The following is a 19,037-nucleotide window of genomic DNA, read 5'->3' on the forward strand; positions in this document are numbered from 1 at the left end:
GGTGGGGTGTGAGTAGGGGGTAGGTGGGTGGGGTGTGAGTAGGGGGTAGGTGGGTGGGGTGTGAGTAGGGGGTAGGTGGGTGGGGTGGGAGTAGGGGGTAGGTGGGTGCGGTGGGAGTGGGGTAGTCAGGTCTCTAGCCTTCCCTGCATCTAGCTATGGTTTTCCTAGAATCTAGTGAGCCCAAGGTCACTCAATCTTGAGGTCGGGAGAGCAGGAAGCCCTGAGTTGCAAGGCGTTGGCTGGCTCTCTAGGGAGCAAAGCCCATGACCTGTTGGAGGGGGGTTGGTGGGGGTAGGGCTCGGAAAAGCTTCCGTCCTTCCTGCTTATGTCTGGTGCCTGTATTCTCTGGCCTAATTCAGGATGGAGTTTTCCTGCTGGGAACAGTTCCGAACTTGCCCCTGTTCCCAGTCCAGATCATTTAACCTTTATGCTTCAAGAGGCCTAGCTCTGGGCCTGGTTGCCTACCTAGGAAGAAAAGGGGGACAGTAAAGAGCTTTGGTTCTTATGCCCTGTCCTGGGGCCCCAGTGCTCCCCGAGGCAATAGCTCTCCACCCTCCAAAGGATCTGCTCGGAGGGATGTGGCATGGACCTTGCTTCAGAGAGTCATATGTGTGTACCCTGAGAAGGGCTGTTCTCACAGTGTCCCCTCACTCATCCACAGCTGGGGCCTCTGTGGTCGTAAGAGCCTGTGGGTCAGAGAAAGGAGTTGGTGGGAGGTGAATGAAGAAGGCCAACGGACAAGGTTCTTGACAGGCTGACAGAATATATGTTTGCTCAAAAAGAATGGCTGTGGATACCTGAGGGTCAGGGCACTAGGGAGCTTCCTTCACGAGGGCTCTCTGTTAGCAGGAATCAGATTCATGGAAATGTATCCTGCCCTGGCTAGGCCTCACCTCATCAATGTCTGCCTTCCAGCTCCACAGTGGCAGTCCGAGTCCCACAGCAGGCTCATTCCCCAGCTTCGCCTCCTCCGAGCTATCTACCCACCCACCTTCAGGCCCTTCTTCCTTTGGTCCGGACTTCTGCCAATCATCTGATCTGGATATTCTAAAAGGCCAATTCTATGATTTCCTAAGAGGGTGTTTTTGTTTTTATCTTTGTTGTTGTTTGTTTTGTTTTGTTTCATGTTTACACCCTAGCGGAATTTTTTTCAATGTAGGTAAGTTTATATGTCAACATAGTCCTTTGGCAGATAACCTTGGTTTCGACCTCCAAAGGATGCGTCTACTCTTCCCCGTAGATGTAGTTTCAGATTGCTTCGTTGACCTTGACCTGGATGAGTTGTCCCCTTTGGACAGTCTCTACCCACTTTAACACCCATCTCCACCACCCCTCCTGTGTCACCATGCTGTGTGGATACAGTTGGACGTTTCTTGTTCCCGTGGACTTGGCCTTGTGTGGCCTTGAGAGCAGAGGGTTGGCGGTAGTGATGTGTGTTCCTCCCAGTCTGTCAGCTGTCAACAAGTTTACTGTTTAATTCACCAACTGGGGAACCAGCATCTTATTCACTCTAAGTCAGAAACCCATAAATTCCTGGACCCCTGGAAGGTTTCTACATCAATCACCAATGAGTGAGTCCTCCATGTACAAAGTGTCATCAAAGACATTGGCCTAAGACAGATGAACCCAGAGACTCCATTAGAACATTCTGGAGGGTATCTTTTCTCCTGGACTACACTGCAGGGGCCAGAATGTTGGGAGAGTAGAGCTGCCTGCTAGCCTGCTTGCATCATTGGTCTTGAATCCTCTTGGCCTTAGGCCCTCTCCCAGGCCTAACCTTAGCTGAACCCCTCCAGGATGCTCTCAAGGGGCCAGTCTTCTGCTTTCTGGGTCAGAGAATTCTCAGGATGGGAGAGGTCCAGGCTGGTATCTGCTTCTTCTGGAATTTCCCATTTCCTGGGAAAGGGGGAACTTATGTTTCTGAAGGTTTTAACAGAAGTTTGTGGAAATTACTTATGGGGCTGTATAGATGTCTGGGTCTTCAGAATTCTGGGCATTTTGCGGGTACCAATCACTTACTGCCTCAGAAAAGATTCTTTGATGTATGGCTGAGGCCCTTTCTTACCAGAGAAATCACCCACAGTGATCTCTTGCCTTGTCCTAGGAGCTGAGCTATGCAACATCCCTGGCTATGAACACGCATGTAAACTGTTCCCTGCTAGGCTTTTACTCTGGCTTCCTTGACATATCTTTTGTTTATGTATTGATACCATACCTTGATATATATTCCTAGCTGGATGGGACTCACTATGTATCTCAGGGAGGTCTCGGATTTGTGATCCTCCTACCTCAGCCTCCTGTGTGCTGGGATTATAAGAGTTAGCTACAATGTTCATCTCTGAATCCACCTCATAGCCATTTGACTGTTGTCTTCCTCCCAGAACCTTGGATTCTTTTTTTTTTTTTTTTTTTTTTTTTTTTTTTTTTTTTTTGGTTCTTTTTTTCGGAGCTGGGGATCGAACCCAGGGAAACCTTGGATTCTTGTTTAGCTCCCAGTGGGAGACTCCGCACATGGAAGGGCTTTGGAAACATTGTCTCACTTGTACTTAGTGACTCTTGTTCAATAGTGTCCCACAATTCCTTTCACCCAAGCCCGTTATCCTGGCTTTGTAAATCTATCCCTTAGCTTAGGTGTCAGACTTTGGGTGCGAGTGTCGGTGAAAATCAGAAGCAGATGGCCAGGCCTTGCTCCCCACTGGATGCACACCTGTCTTAGTTGGGATAGAGGTGGGCTGCGCTTACAGAGCAATTTCTGGCCTATCGAAGCTCGCCCTGGTACCCACCCCCTAGCCAATACCCCATAAAAGTGAAAGAAACAACGGACACAAGTTTGCTCAAGTGACACAGTTCAATAGAATCTCTAAAACTCTAGGAATTGAACAGATAAAATACCTCTGGGCTATTTTGTTACAAAATATTTGCCATTTGGATTAGTTACTGAGTGCGGCCACCCTGCCTGTCCCCAGAGAGCTGTCACTCCATCTGGTGAGGGGTAAGCAGGGAGGAGAGGTACCTCTGGAAGATGGACAGCTGATGCAGGGACGGACAGATGGATGACATCAGGAACCTCTACTGGGTAACAGAGACATCCTGGCACACTTTGGACATTGGGGTGGGGGAATCAAAGACCCAGGACTAATACATATTTGTGGGAGCAAGACATCTTTGCAGACGAAAAGACAGACAGGCCAGCTCCCGGGAAAGGCTGCCAAGACAGGACTACTTTAGGTGGGATTGCCTAAAAGGAGGTAAGGAATCTGGTTTCACCTCCCTCTTGATCCTGGAGTTGGGGCCAAATGGACAAACCGGAAGAGGGGCCCAGGCTCCCCAAAATAAGGCCTAGAGAGCTGATAGACCGGGGCATCTTAGGGAGCTTGGATCTGGGAGCTTAGCTAGCACTCCACTGCTCCCTTAATTTTGAGACAACTGGAGTCTCAAGAGCCTCTTTCTGGGCCTCTACCAAAAAATGGAGGCCCTGCCACGGCGGGTGGGAGGATTTTTCTCCCAGGTCTCTAGGGACTAAGATACAGGTGAATTCCACCATTTGAAGGTTGGCTGATGCAACACACACAGGGACTCTAAGTTCACCTGACCAGTAAGGTGGGCCAGTTCCTTCCTGCTCTGGGCTATTGGGGCTCAAAACCCTGACAGCTCAGGGTTGCTCCATGCTAGGACCCCAAGCAGCGTGGCTTCCTGTGCAGGACTTTGCTCTGCCTAGCAGGGAGTGGGTGAACTACTGTAGCAACCCTAGCGAGCTAAGCCTCTGCCTGGAGGAAAGGTACACAGTGCTGAGACTCTGGGTTCTCAGAGCCTGCACAGGTGGGCCAGCCCCCAAACCTCTGCTGATGCTGGAGCTCATCTGAGAGCTCATCTGAAAAGTCGGGCTTCAGCTGAGGTGGGAGGGACAGAGGGCACTGTTAGCAGGAAGCCAGGTGTGAGCAGGGAGCAGGGCTTGGCAATGGGAACTGGGCTATCCAGGGCTATGTCCCTTTTATCAGCCCTTGACACCACGGCCTCTACTCCAGAAACATGCTTAGACACATCTATAACTTACACTCCTTCATACCCCACGTCCTCCTTATTAGCCATGAATTCCCCTCTATTTCAGTGCCCTCCAATCACAATCAAAGCTTTGTGCTTTACCTAGTCTCGAACCTTTGTTCTCCAGCCCAGATGGGTGAGATGTCTAAGCACGGCACCTATCTGTCAGCTGTTCCAGTCTGACAGATTCTGATGATTTTCTGAAATATGGGTGCTCCAGGAGGGCCCAAGGCAGCCAACTCAGAAAAATACAGGCAGGGAGCCTCTGAGGAAATATTATATTGGCCAAGAGTTACAGGAATAGGACAGAAACATCCTGGGTGTCGTCATAATGACCTCTGGATGAAAACGCACACGCATACACATTCATTCACATACATGCACATACATGCATGCATGTGAAATGGGGACATTTGGCCCCTCTAAAAGCCTCCTATCTGGTTCAGGGTACTGAATCTCGGGGTGGATAGTAGGGACCAGGAAAAGTCAATTTTTTTTTTTGGTTCTTTTTTTCGGAGCTGGGGACCGAACCCAGGGCCTTGCGCTTCCTAGGTAAGCGCTCTACCACTGAGCTAAATCCCCAGCCCCTCAATTTACTTTTGACTATGGCCACGTTCACTGTGCCTGTAGCCTCTTGGGAAACTTTAAAAACAGGCTTTGAGGAGGAGGACATCTTGAGGATGGTCAGAGATTGCTGTTGGCACAGGACAAAGGAGACTGGCCTGGCTTGTGACAGGTGGTCCCTGAAAACAGCATGAAGGTGACAGCCCATGATATCACCCCTGAAGTCTGACTCTGGGGCTGCCTCATCTGTCTGGGGCTCTGTAGGGCCAGGGCTACCTGTGCTAGCAGACCTGGCAAGCCGACAAGCTCTCCCTGCTCAGCTCTGTCTGCAGTTTGGAAGGTTCAGGAAGTCTAGGCCACCCCTGCTGGAAGCCAGCATACATTTTCCAGGGAGGAAATGTTTCAAGGGTAGGGCAACAGGGGTGGCAGAGTGACTCTGGAACCCCACTGCTTTGCCTTGTCTGTGTACACAGAGGCCGCAGAGTCGTACACCAGGAAGTCCTGCTCCAGGCCCAGTCACACCTCTGTTGGCCAAACCAGCATGTCATTCCCTTTGCTTCTGGTTCCACAAGGAAGTCATCAACCTGGTTCTCACATGTGTTTATGGATAACTGCCTGTGTACACTCAGTACTGGCCAAGTGTTTAAGGCTAGAGAACCAAGAAATGTTCTTAAAAAGTGCACTTTGCAGACATGACCTCACCGTTTCAGGGCCATGTTGAACTGACCCAGATAAACCTGAATACCCCAATTCCTTCTCTTTCTTGGATCTTTCCTGGGTCTAGGGGAGGCAGGAGAGCAGACATGGTTAAGGGAGCCAATGTCCCTGGGGAGCTAAGAACGAGTTTCCTGACTGTAGGTTTGGATAACAGGACACAGCAGACAAAGCTCCCTTCTCCTACTATGTTTAGACCTCTCCAGGGAGCCAGGGATAGCATTCCTTGATTCAGCTTGGTCATAGATACACCTTATGCTGGGGTAGCCTGCCCCGTCCTAGGGTGTGCTGCTGGCAGGTCCAGCCTTTTGCTCTTGTCCACTGGCCCAAGACATGGACACTAGTAGACCAAGATGGTCAGCCCATCAGCCCCACAGGCCCCTTGGCTCCTTCGATGTACAATCTAATTAGGGGAGCATGGTGAACACAGAGGAGAAGGCCCATCTGGCCATGTGGCACCCCTGGAGAGAGTGAGAAAGTGGTATGTTTGTGGTGAGGTACTCAAATCACGTAGTGAAGGATGGTTGGGTCAAGCAAACCATCTTGCCAGGGCATTCTCTTTCCACGACAGTGACCAGTGGCCAGGAAGGCATTATGCCAAGATGTGAGGAGTGCCAAGGAGCAGCCCAGATTCCTGAAGGACAACCCACTGGAACATCGGGGTGCTAAGGGTCTACACCAGGCTCCTGGAGCCACTGGAGTAGCGGCGCCGGAGTAGCAGAGAGCCTGGTGGGCAGAACTGGTGAGGGTGGTTGTATGGGGGTGGGGGTGGGGGCAGTGGAGGCTGGTGGATGACCTTAACTGGGGAGCCCGGACCACGCAAAGGTGTGGAGCCACAGGAGTCTGAGGAGGATGAGGCATAGCAGGACAGAGCCTGGCTCAGCAGGGGCTCCATGCGGGCCAAGCAGGGTTTATCCAGGACAATGACCTTGACAATTTGCTGGCACTGTACCAGGGTGCCTGGGGGTGTGGGTGGTGGCAGTGGCAGTGGCGGGGGCTGCTCCCTCAGGGGACTAGGCTGTGGGTCTGGTGGCAACGGTGGTGGTGGTGATGTTGGTGGTGATGGTGCTGGCGCTCCCCTCTCGACCCCCAACTTGGGGCTGTGCTGGAACGTTTGAAGCCTGTTGTGAATTGACACCTAGTTTAGAAACAGCCAGAGAAGCATGAAATGTTACCACTAATTCCCAGCTGCTGGGGCTGGCCACCCAAGCCTCCCAGAACCTCCCTTCAGACCTCTCCTGCTCTTCCCGGCTTTGACCCTCTAACCCCCATCTCCAATCCCCATGCTGGTCTCTTCACCCACAGGGAAATGGCTTCTCAGACCACTCTTTTGTGGTAGCATGGAGAATACCAACCACCACCGCTCTCCATACCACAATTGCACCTCCTGTGAGATGATTCTGCAGGGCAAAGTCCTCCCTATGTACTCCCTCTATCCGATGCACCTGAGAAGCAGCACCATTCCCCTTGTGTCTCAGGGTGTGATTAAGGAGGAAGCCTCATCACTACCATTAAGGTGCCCAGAATGCCAGGGAACCTTGAAGGGGGTCCTGTGGACCTAACCTGCCCTGTCCTACTACAGTCCTTGAGGCCTTTGCATTTGAGAGATGTTGAGATAGTCAAGGGCAGAGTCAAGTCCCCATCACCTTCCTGTCCCCCTCAAGCTGAGAGATGGAGAGATCCTATCTTGATCCCCAAGGTCAGGAGCAGGTGGCCAGGGCAGATTCATCATAAGAACTTCACGTTAGAATTGCTGCCCAGGCTAAAACTACTGCAGTGGCAGCCTTTTCCTTCCCACAGACACTGAGGGGCATTGCATCCTCAGGGCATTGCTTCCGAGTCTCCAGCTAACAGGCTTCCGAGTCTCCAGCTAACAGGCTTCCGAGTCTCCAGCTAACAGGCTTCCGGGTACCAGAGATTCTCATCCAGAGAAGTGCATTAGCATCAAGGTGGGTATTGGTGCTAACATCCTGACTCCCATCTGTGAATCAGAGAGCCTGCTGGCAGGCCCATGATTCTTCAGACACTTCTAAGAAGACCCTTCTACCATGCTGGCCCTGATTCCTCTCGTTAGACCCCTGTTTGTGGTCTGTCTCTGGTGTCTTAGAGCCATGCCATGTTCTTGTCTGTCTGTCTGTCAGTCAGTCTGTTTGTCCGTCTGTGTCCAGGATGTTAATAACTCTTCTAATAAACTCCTTATCCCACAACAGTCTGTCCCTCTTGAACCTGCATCTGAGACCCATTATGTAGGCCTAGGAGTATGAACACATCTAGCGCCCTCTTGCCAGCAGAAGAGGCAGAGGAAATGGACCCGAGGGGATGAGAATGACGTAATTCTTCATCCTCATCCTGTCTCCCTAGCTGGTAGCTAACTGTGAGACACCACCATCTCTCCAGACACATGGGCCTTGCAGGTGCAGCTGGGATCCTTCTCTCTGGAGATGCTTTTTCCTGGACCTGTCTATCCTCAGGTTCCACCTTGTAGAGCCAACTTCTCAGGCACAGAGGGGTGGGCTGAAGCTGCAGGGGAGAAGTCCTTACTCCAAGCCTGGGCCAGAACAACTCACACTCTCTCAGAACCCCAGAGCAGCATTTACCAGCCCTGTTTACTGTCTAAAACTGTAATTTCAGAGACTTGCCCCCTCCTTTTCTAGACGTGTGCAGTCTCCCGTGAGGCTTGCTAAGTCGTCACTAAGATCCTTAAGCCCCAGCTCCAAAAGCAGTCAGTTACAAGACTTTCTTCTCCCTCTTCTCCCTCCTCCTGGGCAGCATTCCCCAGGCTGGAAATCACCCTAGGTGAGGTGTTCAGAGTTCTTTGCTGTTGAGACACACAGCCAGCAGAGGGCATGGCCGGCATCTCTGTCCTCTCAGGGGATGTCATAGGCAGAAGGGCACGTTACCACCGCTAATGCAGGGCACAGGCTAATCTTATATCTACCAGGACTGAATAAGTCTCCAGGAGAAATGGCCAGAGACCACCTGACCAAGCTCATCCTCTTTGCTTTCCCACCCACACCTCACAGCACCCCTGTGCCTAGTGCACCAATATTGGGCTACGCGGCCCAGGCCAGTGAGCCTTCCTTCTCCTTCATCCCACCCATGCCGCCCACACCTCGGCCTGCAGACAATTTCCATTTCCTCCAAATGAGTGACAGTCCCACCCCAGCTCAGATCCTTTAAGATTCAGTAAGTGAAAAGTCTGAGAGAGAGAGAGAGGGAGAGAGAAAGAGAGAGAGAGAGAGAGAGAGAGAGAGAGAGAGAGAGAGAGAGAGAGAGAATGAACATGAGTAGCAGACACAATAGCTCAGAGAAGATGGAGGAGCGCCTGCCACAGGGGCTTGGCCAAGCAATGCCAGAGGAGAGGGAGCTAGGGCCAAGCCGAGAGGCCATGGGGTGGCCAGATTGCCCTCTGTTTAAGGAAGCAGAGGCTGGCAGGATCCCTGGAGCTAGCTGGAGGGGCAAGGCAGCCTTGCAGATAGCCATGTGGCCCCTTTGGGCAGCTAGGAGGGAAGGGGGGCACCATGTGGCTGGTCCTCCCTGGGTAGCCCCAAGAGGATGAACCGGAGGGCTGGTGACTAGGGTTATCTGCAAGGCTGAGAATGGGCAGCTGCAGGAAGATGCGGGCGCAGGGCAGGGGATGGAATACCCACCCTGGGGGCTGTTCAGCTGCTGGGGCGGGAAGCTCCTCCGGGTAAAGGTGCCTCCTCCAGAAACACGTGGGGGGTGGGGTGCAGGGACAGAGAGAAACTGAACTCCCAGGTATCCTGTGGCTCCCCAGGGCTTGGCAGGCTGCTGGGTGGGTATCTCCCTTACATGTAGGGGAGCCCTCCCGCTGGGGGCATGAGAGAGGACTGTCTATGAGCAGCTGGTGGTCCTGAAGGCCTGGCAGCCGAGGAGAGGGTCTATATGGGAGGCAGTGTATGCTGCCTTTAGGGGCTGCTAGAAGCCAGCTGTTACTTCTAGGTTCCTGTCCCTTGTGGCTTGGAGATGGCATCCTCTCCTCCTCCAGCGAGGAGGGTCTTTAGCTTGATCAGCTCATCCCCCAGGAAAACCTCGGAGGTATCCTACCTCTGCTTGGCCTCCTTTTCTCCTGTGCTCACCCCACCCCAGGGCCAGCTTTCCAGAGACTAGTTAGTTGTTCCAGGGAGAAACTCCTTCTCACTGTCTCAACCCCGGTCCTCCAGTTTCCCCAGGAGGAATCCAGATGACCCTAGGAATGATCATGGAGAACTTGGCTTTGGGATGACTTTGGGAGGGAGCGGGGCTCCCTGTTTAAGGAATGGGAGGACCTAGAAAGGGACCAGTGAGTTTCTGACACGCCACAGCCACGTATTTGGGGGGGTAGCGAGCAGTGTGTTGGGGTGGGAGGGCAGTGGGTGTGCAAAGAGTGTGGAAGGGAGGGCCGCTACTGTTCGTGGGTTTATCTCCCCGGGCTGGGCTGGGGGTTTGGCCCTGGAGGGCAGTGGGCCGGGTCGGCTGGCTGGCTGGGGAGCAGTTGGGCAGTGCTTGTGGCTTAACTAGGCGCTGGATGAGTGTTACCCATGCTAGCAGTAACTTTTAATTGTATCTCTTGAAATTGGTAAAATGGTGAGTCGGGCTGGGGAGGCATTGATTAATACCTGAGAAGAGAAACAACAGAGATGTGAGAAGAGGGACAGGGGGTCACAGGGTCACTCACCTGGATGCCACCAGGCCTCCACTTACCTCCCCCGAGCTCTCCGTCGCTTTCTCTCCTGCCATCGCTTCCCTCTTGGCTTTGAATGCAAACAGCACAGGACTCATTCTCCACCAGCCCTGCCTGGAACCCTTGGCCCTCTTCCTCCCCATCCGGCATCTCTGCCCCTCTGGCAGGCATGGGTATCAAGACTGTAGGTGCCACGCACACTCCACTGGGGAACCGCCTGGCATAGCAGGTGGGGTATCAGGAGCCTCACCTAGGAGCTGTGTAATTTTGGGTAGGGTGCTGTACCTCTCTGGGCCTCCACAGACTAACAGGCCCTTGGGATTCTTTCTGACATTTGTACAAGGGAGTCATTTTCTCCCGGTCAAATCCTTGCCAGTATGATCTGGGAAAGGTGGGCTTTGAGTGGGCCCTGATTTAGAGTGGGCGCCATATCAATCTGCTTCCTTTCCCCCATAGGTCCCTTGAAGGAGGGGCTGTCATTCACTATGGTCACTGTGACTTAGTGGTATTGTGGAGTTTTGAGGATTTACAGACCCGTGGCACATCTACCATGGCGCTTGCCAGCCACAGAGTGGCTAATGGCCTGTAATTATGCCTACAGCTTCTCACCACTGGGTATGCATCAGGGACCCTGTGGGCCCCCAGGAATGGCTTGATGATGCTTCCTGGCTATGGTCTTCTTAACCTGAGCTCCTTGAGTTTCTTACTCCCCATCCCCCGGATGGCACTTTTCAGCCCTCTGCTTCCCAAAGTGCACGGGAAAGCTGTACACTCAAGGATGCCGTTGGCAAGTCTCTGGAGATTCACATCCCGATCTGACAGGGGCTTGCAGCTCCCACTAGAGAAGTTGGAGGGATGAGTAATCTCAGCTGCGGACGGATGGTAAAATCCTGGCAGCCCTGAAGGTGAGTGGTGACCCCTATCCTGTGCCCATAGAAAGTGAAGGGGGCTATAGGTTTAGGTGGGTGGTATTCAGTTCTGGCGACATAAGATGCATATGGATGACATCTCAGAGAGATGCTTTCCATAGTAGAGAGCCCGGAGCCTTACTGGGAAAGGGAATGGTATTTGTTGGCTGGTCCCTGGGATGCTGTCTATCCCTATTCTGGCAATGGGACCAGCGGAGAGGTATGGAGGGCTTGGGACTGTAGGAACACTGTGTTCTTAGCTTAAGCAGCTCTTCTGTGCCTGCGGATGCTCAGACTGCTCGCTCTGTAACCTGAGTGTTGGATGCTAAACTGAACGTATAGGCTAATGCACGAGCTGTGCATGAAGTTTCTGAATATCTCCTGTTTCTCTTCTGATTTCTCCATATTTGGGGTTATGAGGGCTGTGTGTGTGTGTGTGTGTGTGTGTGTGTGTGTGTGTGAGCGTGCGCGTGCACACGCATGCAGAGCCCACCTCCCACACTCTCTACCATGGGTAAGACTGAGGTAGCTGGCAGAAAGGACAGAGTCAGGCAAGGCTGAGCAGGCTTCAGGGGCTGAGCAAAAGGAATACTAAATCCTAAGCTCTCTCTGACTCCACTTGGCTAGAGAGGAAATTTAATCTGAAGAAACCACTTTAAATAGACTTTGAGGCTCGTCTGGATTGAAGCCAGGCTCTTGGCCTGACTCCAGGGGCAAGTAGTGACATTTTATATACAGTCCTGCACTTTGGGACAATTTACATTTCTCTGTCACCTTCTCCCACACCGAGCTAAGAACTAAAGGGTAAGGACACAAGTTTGACTTCTCCATGGAAAGAAATAGGGGGAGAAACAGCGCAGCCCCACCCAAAGCCCCCAGAGCCAGGTGCGGGACTGTGGTGACCTCTGCGTGGACTGGGTAAGGGGATAACCCAGGCTCACCTGTGGGTGATCCTTGCTTTGACTGTGGGTCCCCCTGGGCTCCAGCAGACCTTGCAGAGAGTGTCTTTGTTCCCTGCTGCCTCTCCAGTTCCCCTAAGGAAGGGAGAAACATGAACAGAGGCAACATCACAGCCTGGCCCTGGTGAGCAAGGGGATGTGGAGAGAGCAAGAGGAGGTGAGGAGAGGCCTTCCACTCTCACAGCAGCTTTGGGAACACTGAGAACCAGTTAAACCTTTCTGGCATCTCTATCTGTGAGAGATGATGATGGCCAGATTTGCTTGACTGTCTGAGGGGTCACGAGAGACTGGTGTGGGACAGGAGGTAGATTGCTGGGATTGGCACCCCTACTGATGGTTCTTAGGGAGGTTCCTTAGCCTTTTTAGTCCTTTTAGTCCTCACACGAGGAGACAGACGGGCTCACTGTCCAATGCCATTAGGAAGATGTCCTGAGGTGAAACATAGTGAATCCTTACTTGGACAAGTTTCCATGCATTGGTATTAGGACAATGTGGGAGACAGTGTAACATAGTCCCTAGACACAGTTGGTCACATCTAGTCTGTCCACCCACAAGTAGCCGGATTGTCGCCCCACCCCACAGCTGCTGAACTTCCTGCAGGATGTAGTTCAGTGCTTCCCCAGGAAATAGATTCCAAAACCCGTGTGGCTGGGACACTGGAGCCTCTCTGTACCAGTAGCTATCCAGTTTATTCCCCCAGTGGCTCTAGGGAAAGGCTAGCTGCCATCCGTGTTGATTTGACAGGAATTATTAAAGCATTCTCTTAGCTTCTTGGTTCCATGGGACATGATTCAAGTTTCCTTTATTAAAAGTATCCACTTGGGTTCCATTTGCTGTTTCTCTGGCTGTTGAGAATCCGGGGACACTGAGCGGTAAGTGCCCACACCAGCAGTTTGCCCTCGTTCCCTGACCACGTCATCCCCCACGTGCATGCGGTCTTACTCAGCTCAGCGTTAGTTGCTTGCTGGTCCCCAGGGCCCTCCTGGCTTTGGGGAAATTTGTGCTCTAATTACACCCGAGTCCAGGGGGCCTGGGTATGTTGTTCTCTGTCACTCACTGTGAGAACTTGGACTCCCCCTTTCAGCTCTGCTGGTCTCAGTTTCCTTGCTTGTACCAGGAAGGGAACAATATGCACACCTGGGAAGTTGTAGGAATTACATAATGGGTCCTGTCCCCTGCCCAGGGCCAGTCAGGCAGCAGGTACTGAAAGGGCAGTGTCTGTGGTTTCTGTTTACCTCCTCACTGACTCATCTTCTCTCTTGCCTTCCTCCATGGCAGGCCCTCTTCTGTCATCTGCAGTCACCCCACTTTCCTTCATTTAAGGACCAAAGGCCAGCCCTCTACTCATGCCCCTCTGGTTTCCTTGTCCCCCAGTCAGCTGCAGAGGCTGTTTTCTACCCGACCTGTTGCTGCAATGGATTCTGACTGGATCTGCTCTGAGCATGGACTTCTGAGCTGCTGCCAGGACAGAAGGACAGAGCTTCCCTCAGCAGACCGGAGGCCAAGTGGGCAGTGGCTCCAGAAGTAGTTTGGAGCCATTTGTGATGTTCTGACCCGGAGAAAAGTAAATCCAGTTCAAGATACACCTTTAAGAATGTCCAAAGATGAATAGCCAAACCGGGTCCTGTATGTAGCTCGTCCAACCCTTGAAAAGAATTTGTTTGGGACACCCCTAAGTCCAAGAAAACCGATGTTGTACAAAGCTAGCATACATTCAGTGCACCCCGGGCCCCAAGTGGCAACTCCTTCCTGATGGGTTTCATTTTAGCCCAATTTTGAGTGTTTTCTTCGGAGATTATGCACAAAACCTCCTACTTCAGTCTCATAGTAGAAAGACCATGGGCTAAGCCACAACTCAGCTTTAGATGCCACTTCTGCCTGCCTGCTAGCACTGGGTACTGTCTCTGAGCCTCAGCCCTCAAATGGGACAAAACAGCTCCCTTGTAGGCTACAACAAATATAGGCAGGATCTCTCTGAAGCGTCTCACGCCTGGAACTGGGTTCGCTCTGCCTGGATCAGCTCCCTTGGCTGTCCCTTGGCCAACACAGAAATGTTCTGGGTGAGAAAAGCCCGTGCGCGCCCAGTAGCAGCTAGCAGATGTGCGTGCACATGTATGTGCTCTGGGAGGTGGGGTCACTTCAGCTGTGAAGCCATCCCACGATGGGACGGGATGTTGCAGTGGGCTTAGGAGTGCAGGGGAAGGGAGTGGGGCTCATGTTGGGGCAGTGCAGACGGAGGCAAGGGTGGATGTGTTTCCAGGCTGCCTTTGAGGACCCCATCTCCCTGCCTGGGGAGTCGGGGACCATCCTTACATTCTATCCGAATCTGCTCCAGCTCTGTCACCTCGGCGATGGACTCCTTCAGGTCTTCCACGAACTTCTGCATCTCATCGGAGCCCAGGGCGCAGAAGTGCAGCACCTGCTTCTTCTCGGAGCCCGAGAGCGGGGTCGCCAGGGTGATACCATGAGAGTAATCTGGAACCCAGTGATAGGCCACCAGTGAGCTCCCTGCATCAGGGAGGCTCGGGCAGCTAGGTGCAGGGAGGGCTGGTGTTTGCGGGGAGCTCCCATCCTCCAGGCCCCTGGACTCACACTCGTTCTCAAAGAGGTGGAATCGCATGCCTAACAGGCCAACCGCTTTGCAGAAGGTGTATGTGAAGGAGCTCTTCTTCTTTGGACACAGCTTGAGAATCTGCTCGGGGGGAGGGACAGACACAGGTGAGTGGGCTCCTGTAAATACTCGTGCATAGGCAGGCCACAACACCCAGAGCGAACATTGCCAGTAGACAAAGACGCACACCCATTCACATCAGAACATCCCCCCCTGGGAGGTGCACACACACAGGCCGTCACTGATTAAAACCCACCGGAACCCATTAACTTCTGCATTGGAAGTCCCGGCCTGTAAGTCTTCTCAGATCTAGCCTCTACCCCACGTTGGCTTTATGCTGGCCTCCCAGTGTCCTCCATTTGTAGCTTGAAGCAGCCTAACTCAGTTCTATGACAGCCATTCCCCTTCTGCGGCTCTCCCTGCAGCTTTCTGCACAGCCAGCTTCTGCTCCTTATTTAAGTTTACCCAGCTGCTCCTTAGAGAGGGCTTCCTTTCAAGATCCCATTAAACCCACAAACTAAGAGCAAGTCCCAAGTCTCCTCTGCCACCCCATCACTCTGTCCCGCCACCATTTTACAGATTTCATAGCACCCCTACCATCCGATATGGTTCCATTTGTTTTCTTTCTGTCCTTTCCTTTCTTTAAAAAAAAAATGTTTCTGCCTAAAATGAAAGATCCTCTCACCAGCTGCTCAATATGTAAATCTATATTTTATTTAGTACCTCTTATGTGCTGGGCCCAGTGGATGCAGAGGGAAGGCCGTGAAAGAGCTCTGCCCTTGAGGGGCCCATTCGATGGTGGGGGAAGATAGCTAAGAACAAAGTCCCTCTGCCCACCCAGCAATAGCAAAGCAAAGCAAGGCACAAATGAGGTAATTTCAGAAACTTGGATGTGTTTTGATGAAAGTAAGATAAAATTAGAAATCGAAAGTTCTCCGGGCAGACTGCTTTGCTTGGGCAAGAGGCCACCTGGGAAGGCCACATTCAATTAAAGACCTGCTTGAAGAGAGGGAGGTAACCACACCCGGAGAGACGGAGAGACGCTTTTGAAGGGGAGGGAGGGAGGGAGCAGAGGTCTGGGCAGCGGGCAGCAGCTCCTGGGGTCAGGTGTTAGGGCGATCCAGGGGTGTGCAGCAAATGAGCTCAGAGACCTCTGGGGTTGGGGAAGCCTGGGGCTTCTTATCCTGCTGAAGCCTGGTAGAGGGTAGGCCCTGATATGCACTCCAGAAAGGTACCGCTGCTGTGTGGAAGTGGCAGGAAGGAGACAGGAGGGACTGAGAGGAGCATTTTAACATCCTGAGTAATACTCCATATTGCAAAGAGAGGAAGCAGTGCGCATGACTGTGTGTGTGTGTGTGTGTGTGTGTGTGTGTGTGTGTGCGCGCACGCGCACGTGTGCTGGTTATTCCTAGACCCAATGCTCCTGCAGGAGTAAAGGGCTACTTAATACAAACAGTACCAAGTGTCACTAAGAAGCATCACTAACTAGCATAACTAGACTCGGGGCTTCAGTAAGGGCCTGAACGCAAACTTCCACTGTATTACGGAAGAGGGCAAGGGTGGGAACAAATCCTCCGAATGACTGCCTGACTGAGGGGCAAAACTGAGCTCCAGGCACTGCCTGTGTCCCCAAACCCCATATAACCTGCTGTGAGGGGATGGATGCTAACCCTGTCTTCTCAGGTTGTTCCCTCTGAGTAGGGCTCAGTTTCCACCTCTTCCTAATGGCTTAGTGACTGACAGGCACCAGGGCGCTCGGTATTCTGGCCACAGAAGGAGGACTTGGGCCAGATCCGCAGGATGGGAAGAGTGAGAGGTGCCTCTGTGGGGTCCTGCATAGGTTTCCCTGTGACTCATTCATGAAGGAGAAGGGCTGAGAGGACAGCTCTAAGGAACTCATTCACCTCATTCACCGTCCCTGCACAGTGGGATGGATGACTGACTAACTAATGGAACACCTGCTTTCAGAGAGAAATACACCACACGTACACCACCCAGCCTCTCCCTGGATAGTATGGGACAGTGGCCTTCGAATGACCTCCAAGGCAGGACTGTGGCACCAATGATGAATGCCTCACTCCAGATTTTTGGTATCAAGAGAGGCAGGTTGTCTAGGGTCTGGTTCACTTTCACATTGAGCTGTCTCTGTGCCTCAAGTTCACGGTGCATCACATAGGAACCAGCGTATCCCATATCCACAATTGTAGTCTTGGTCCACCCCGCCCAGTGCTTCCCTGCTTAGCCTTGTCTTGCTCAGTCCCAGTGGTCAGGGATTCAGGAGAGCACCAGCTTCACTTGTCCCCTGCCCTGGCCTGTACTGCTCACCACCAGCAGATCGTTGAAGAGGAACACTTCTCTCTGGTGGGCGGCTTGTTTCTGTAACTTGTTCACATCGGTCACCTCGAAGAGCCGGCTACAGCAGACCAGGCGGCGATGTGGCATGGACAGCACCTGGAACCCAGATAGGGCTCTACAGTGAAGCCCCCAGACACCCCAGGCCCCTCTTCAAGCCAAGGGCACCATTTTCTAGGGAGCGGGCGTGGGCTCTGCTCCTATGGGAAGGACAACACTTGATACTCGACCCCTCATCTGAGGGCCGCTATTCCCTTCATAATGCCTCCGGGACAGCATCAGAGAAAGGATTTGTTATGTTCGTGTAATGAGATCCAGGGATGAAGAACAGACATTGAAATAAGACTTCAGAGTGCTCAAAATCTACCATCAGCCTTTCCCGGGCTGTGACTACGCATGCACGAAATCCTCACCCGTCTCTTTACTGTACACCCATGTGCGAGTGTGCAAGGGAGAGGGGAGTAAGGACCCTGGGATCTGCTCCAGCAGCTGAAATATCAACTGTCAGCCCTGGCTGTAGAGTCTGTGCAGGGATAGCCTTCCTGTGGGGAGGAGGGCGTTCACAGGCGGAGCTCACAGCCCCCCCCCCCCGTGGGAAGGTCATGAAGCTCCCCTGACTTGCCTGCACTCACTGTAAGGTTCCAGTAGCATAGAGAGCCACTGGGGATGCTCAAAATGCACTGCACACTAGAACACGTGTCCTGGGCCCAGGTTGCCGCAACCCACAGTCTACTCAGGTCATTTCCTGCCTGTCTTCTCATCTGGACCATGCAGGCATTCGTACTATCCACAGCCTCTTAGGAAGGGTTTCCTAAACTTCTGACTGGCCATCTACGTGCTTCAACCTTACATCACTGGTCAGTGACCTCACCCTAACAGCAGCAGGGGGCAAAAGGAATGAGGAAATTACACAAAGGGGAAAGGGCTGAGTGCCCGACACACAGCGCAAGCTCACTCCACGGCTAACGGAGAGGAGACTTTGCAAAAGGTGAGGGAGAGGTTGGGGGGGAGATTTCAGGAAGAAAGACAGGGCATGAAGTGAAGATGGCTGGCTGGGTAGCTCACCACAGGAGAGGAGCTCAAGAGCTCCAGGGAGTGCTGCTTTATGTGTTCACTTACCGTCTTCATGCCCACGATGGACTTCTCCACCTTGGTGACATATGTGACATGGTCCTCATTGGACTTGAGCTCCTTCTGCTGGATCCTTTCATAGATGCCTACCACCAGCTCCCTGGGGATGTCAGCGCCATCATCCACACCTACCAACATGGACGGGCCAGAGCCTCAGACAAGAGGGACACGGTTTCCCACCACAGTGAAGCACTAGGGAGGTGACGGCTTTGTGTTTTGTCTCCAACCTTTACCAACTGACTCCACACTCCCACCAAGGGAAGATACACTTTGCAGCCACGTCTGCTAGTGTCCTCTGCACCAGGCTCCTAGGCCTCTCTCCTGTTTGCTCCAGGCTCCTGCTAAGGTCTTTGCTTCTGCTCCTCTATTGTCCTCTGTGTATTTGCCTTGACCTCCCCCCCCCCCCCCCCGTGTCTCCCCTCGAGCATGAAGAGCACGTTTTAGCCTCTTTGGGTTGTTTTTCTCTCTGCGTTTTCGCCTTGCCTTTAGCTGGGGACATGGTGCCAAGGGGCTTGTGGAATGGGTGACAGGAATCTTCCCTCAATGGGAGCTTAAGAGCCGAGCAGGAAGCAAGCGGGGCCAATGCCTGGTGGTAGCACAGACAGGAGAGCCTCCCCTGTCCTGCTTCCCAGTGTTCTAGGCTGCTAACCTTTGGTGAGCCAAAGAGATACTGAATGGAAATAAAGAGTGGGCCGACGGAGTAAGGAGCAGGAAGAAGATGTGAAAGGTAAGGCTGAACATCTTCCAGAAGGAAAAAAAAATGGCGGTGTAGAAAACTGCTATAAACGGTCAATGAAACAGGATTCTGACACCCAAGTTACAGGAGTTAGGGGAGGGGTAAGAGCATGGAGAAGTCACGTGATCAGTGCAGCGCACTGGGTGGCTTCTGTATCCATAGCCTTTCTTCAACCAATTGTCAATCAAAAGCATTCCAAGATCTGCATTTGTCCCAAACATGGGCAGATGTGTTTCTCTTGTCTTTATCCCCTAAAGTGTTTACACATTTACATGGTGTTTGACTTTATGACTCATCCAGAGATGACAGAGTATAAAGGGGTGTGTGTGACGGATAT

At 52.6% G+C, this 19,037-nt stretch overlaps 1 protein-coding gene across 5 annotated transcripts in view; it reads right to left on the minus strand.

Moving 5' to 3' along the window:
- Positions 1-2,829: 2,829 nt before the first annotated feature.
- Iqsec3 (IQ motif and Sec7 domain ArfGEF 3) overlaps positions 2,830-19,037 on the minus strand; it is a 96,357-nt gene continuing 80,149 nt past the window's right edge. The window contains exons 8-14 of one of the 5 annotated variants that reach the window (XM_063286401.1): positions 17,953-18,092; positions 16,807-16,932; positions 14,463-14,562; positions 14,184-14,345; positions 11,853-11,945; positions 10,024-10,073; positions 2,830-6,440 (exon numbers count right to left, since the gene is read on the minus strand). In XM_063286401.1, coding sequence (XP_063142471.1) covers positions 6,333-6,440; positions 10,024-10,073; positions 11,853-11,945; positions 14,184-14,345; positions 14,463-14,562; positions 16,807-16,932; positions 17,953-18,092 — 779 coding nt within the window. In that variant the 3' untranslated portion in view covers positions 2,830-6,332. 5 annotated transcript variants of the gene reach the window in all.

Source organism: Rattus norvegicus, chromosome 4 (assembly GCF_036323735.1).
Source record: "Rattus norvegicus strain BN/NHsdMcwi chromosome 4, GRCr8, whole genome shotgun sequence".
NCBI lineage: Eukaryota > Metazoa > Chordata > Mammalia > Rodentia > Muridae > Rattus > Rattus norvegicus.